General features: G+C 37.3%; 1 protein-coding gene across 1 annotated transcript; it reads left to right on the top strand.

Annotated features, from left to right (window-relative positions):
* Positions 1–272: 272 nt before the first annotated feature.
* Positions 273–2,199, top strand: LOC307171468 (ecto-ADP-ribosyltransferase 4-like; the record flags this gene model as incomplete). The annotated part of the gene is made up of 2 exons (XM_079893088.1): positions 273–341; positions 1,438–2,199. The coding sequence occupies exons 1-2, from the start codon at positions 291–293 to the stop codon at positions 2,197–2,199; spliced, it is 813 nt and encodes a 270-aa protein (XP_079749214.1). The 5' UTR covers positions 273–290.
* Positions 2,200–3,068: the final 869 nt, after the last annotated feature.

The raw sequence follows: 3,068 nt of genomic DNA, 5'->3' as shown, positions 1-3,068 counted from the left end.
AAAGAGACAACAGAATTGTCCGGTAAGTTTAGGGTTAAAATAAAATGTCAATATAACACTTCCATCAGTGTAATAATAATCAGATTTAAGTGATTTTGTAAAAAAAAACTTTGAATTTAAAACCATATTCTGAACAGTTTTATTGTGCAGATCTGTGTACATATTCCTTTCCATTATATTTCATGTCATATATTCAGTATTTGTGAGACGCTGTTGTGTTTCTGTTTGTCTTTCATCATCTTTTCTTCACTAGATCTACTAGATCATCTGAGGGATTTGACTGAATCAAGATGCTGCTGATCATTGAAGCTCTTCTTCTCATTTTAGCTGCTCTAGGACAGGTAAGCTTGTGTTCTAGTATTAAAGGGTTACTTCAGGATTTAGCATTAAGCTTTGTATTAGTAGAAAACCTGTAGTATTTTCGAATTACCGTGCTTTCCACCCTCATATCCCCCTGAGACAAGAGATTTATGTATTTTTTGTCTGGAAAAAATCCTCCGATGACGCAAAAATCGTCATTTTGCGTCATCGGAGGATTTTCTGGCCAGAGGCTAAAGACTACAGCCAGTAGATGGCGTTGTTCCGCATGTTTTCAGCCCGCCCATAGGAGGTGGGATTTCACTCACAGAATGTACACAGTGTCAGCCGTCTTTCTTTGGAAGCTAAGCTAGCAGGCTCTTGTTCTGTGGAGAAAGCTGAATAGTAGGAGAAAGCTGAGTAAGTAGGGAAAACCATCCTCCTTTTCCCGGACTTGTCCGGCGGGCGAGATCGTTCAAAATGTCCGGGATTCAGCATTTGCGTTCTGCGGTCGCCATTCATTGTTTAACGTTACATGCAGCTCACCTTTTGTTTCAATCTAACTAAATTCATTCCGATTGGTGAATCTGAATGTAGTGTTTACATGAACGCTAAACAAGTGATCGGTTGATGTGCGTTTTACCCTTGCTAAGAAAATTCCCGCTCCTCCGTGAGAGATGCGAGACCCGGCGCGTCTCAGTAACACCGGTCTCGCGTCGTTCTCCCGCGGCCGTCAGCCTCGTTCTGCTCGCCACAGTAAACATAATGAATGGCAACTGTAGAACGCAAAAGCCGAATCCCGGACATTTTGGGCGATCTCTAGAGATCCCTGGCAAACTCATCACGTAGGCTAAGCCTTGTTGTTTTCAACTAGTGCGCACTCTTACCGGTAGGCGTGGCCTCCTAAGGCAGCGAAGCAAGTGCATTCTGGGAGTTGTTGTCTTTCATCCACATGAGCCAAAAATACATTTTCTGGCTTTTCTCAGTCTAGAAAGCTCCAAATTCAAAAATTTCTTCACATTTCTTCTACTTAAATGACCTATTTTAAATACACATTCATCTTCCCAGAGGTGAAGTATCCCTTTAATATTACAGACATGAATACTGATGATGTGAACATTATGATTCCTGTTGCTGCAGGATCACAGAGCTGCTGCTGTTGAAGGAAAGATATCATTGGATATGGCACTGAATTCAGTTGATGACCAGTATAAGGGCTGTAGAGATAAAATGGCAGAACGGGTGGAGACAAAACTTCTAAAGAAAGAACTCAATAACTTGAATATTTTTAAAACGGCTTGGGAAAAAGGGAAAAATAAAGTCAAGACCCCAAAGAAAGGTTTAAATAAGACTCATGAAATTGCCATTTATGTGTACAGTGATGCTCTTGTATATGATGAATTCAATTCTGCCACTCGTCGTGATAAAAACCAGTGGCAACACAAGACATACAAATGGTATTCACTTCACTTTCTGTTAACAGATGCAATACAGATTCTGAACAATTTAAACAAACAAACAAACAAACAAAACAAATGCTATACAACTTATCGTGGCACTAAAGTTGAATATGATCAGGATGTTCTTAACAAAGAGGTTCGTTTCGGCTCCTTTGCATCCTCCTCTCTTGGTCGTAAAGCAACACAAATTTTTGGAAATAATTCTTGTTTTGAAATCTACACTTGTGAAGGCGCTGATCTGACAAAATATTCTAAGCTTCCTCATGAGAAAGAAGTGCTGATTCCTCCATATGAGAAGTTTAAAGTCACTGCTGTCAAGACAAGAAGAGATCAGAAAGATCTCTGGTGTGAGACTGTGTTCACTTTGAAAAGCTCTGGAACAACAAGTAACCTGAACTGTGCTCTATTTAAGAAAATAACCAAGACCAAAACAAAATACTGAGAGTCATACTGAAATGACTGAACAAACTGCTTTGAATTTATGATATAATCATGTTCATCATCTCCAACATTCTTTCCTCTTGGTTTAGTTCAATAATCATTTGTTAGAAAACACAATTTGTTTAATTTCAACAAAATTAAATAAAGTTATTTTAAGTGACCCAATTCAGTGGCCTCAGACTGATTTTATATGCATCTCATTTTTTAATTTATATTCATATCTTTTTGCATAATATTAGTGAACAATTTTAGTGCTTTCAGCGATAGCATATTGACTGCTAAATAACCTTCTGAGTGCATTGCAGCACTCAGAAATTATTTTTTTTTTATGATTTCTTTATATATATATATATACAGTGCTATGCATAAGTTTAGACACCCATACTAAAGTTGACTAAAAAGAGGAATAAAAAATCATCTTTTGGAAACTGAACTTAATGCCTTAATTTAAAAAATTAGGAAAAATCCAACCTTTAAGGACACCAATTTTCTTTGTGAATGAATAATGTATCGTAAATAAATAAATGTTCTTCCTTAAAATACAGGGTGCATAAGTTTGGACACCCCTATGTTAAATTCCCATAGAGGCAGGCAGATTTTTATTTTTAAGTATTTTTTTTTTATTTATTTTTTTTAGGATACTATGCATCCTGATAAAGTTCCCTTGGCCTTTGGAATTAAAATAGCCCCACATCATCACATAGCCTTCACCATACCTAGAGATTGGCATGGTTTTATTTCAGTTAGCCTAATTGCTTGATTTGCATTGAGAGATGATCTTATGGAAAGTACCCCATGCCAATCTCTAGGTATGGTGAAGGCTATATGATGATGTGGGGCTATTTTAATTCCAAAGGCCAAGGGAACTTT

Source organism: Squalius cephalus, assembly GCF_949319135.1.
Source record: "Squalius cephalus genome assembly, chromosome: 1".
Lineage (NCBI taxonomy): Eukaryota > Metazoa > Chordata > Actinopteri > Cypriniformes > Leuciscidae > Squalius > Squalius cephalus.
Note: the sequence above shows the minus strand (reverse complement) of the source record. Positions and strands in the feature narration are given on the sequence as shown.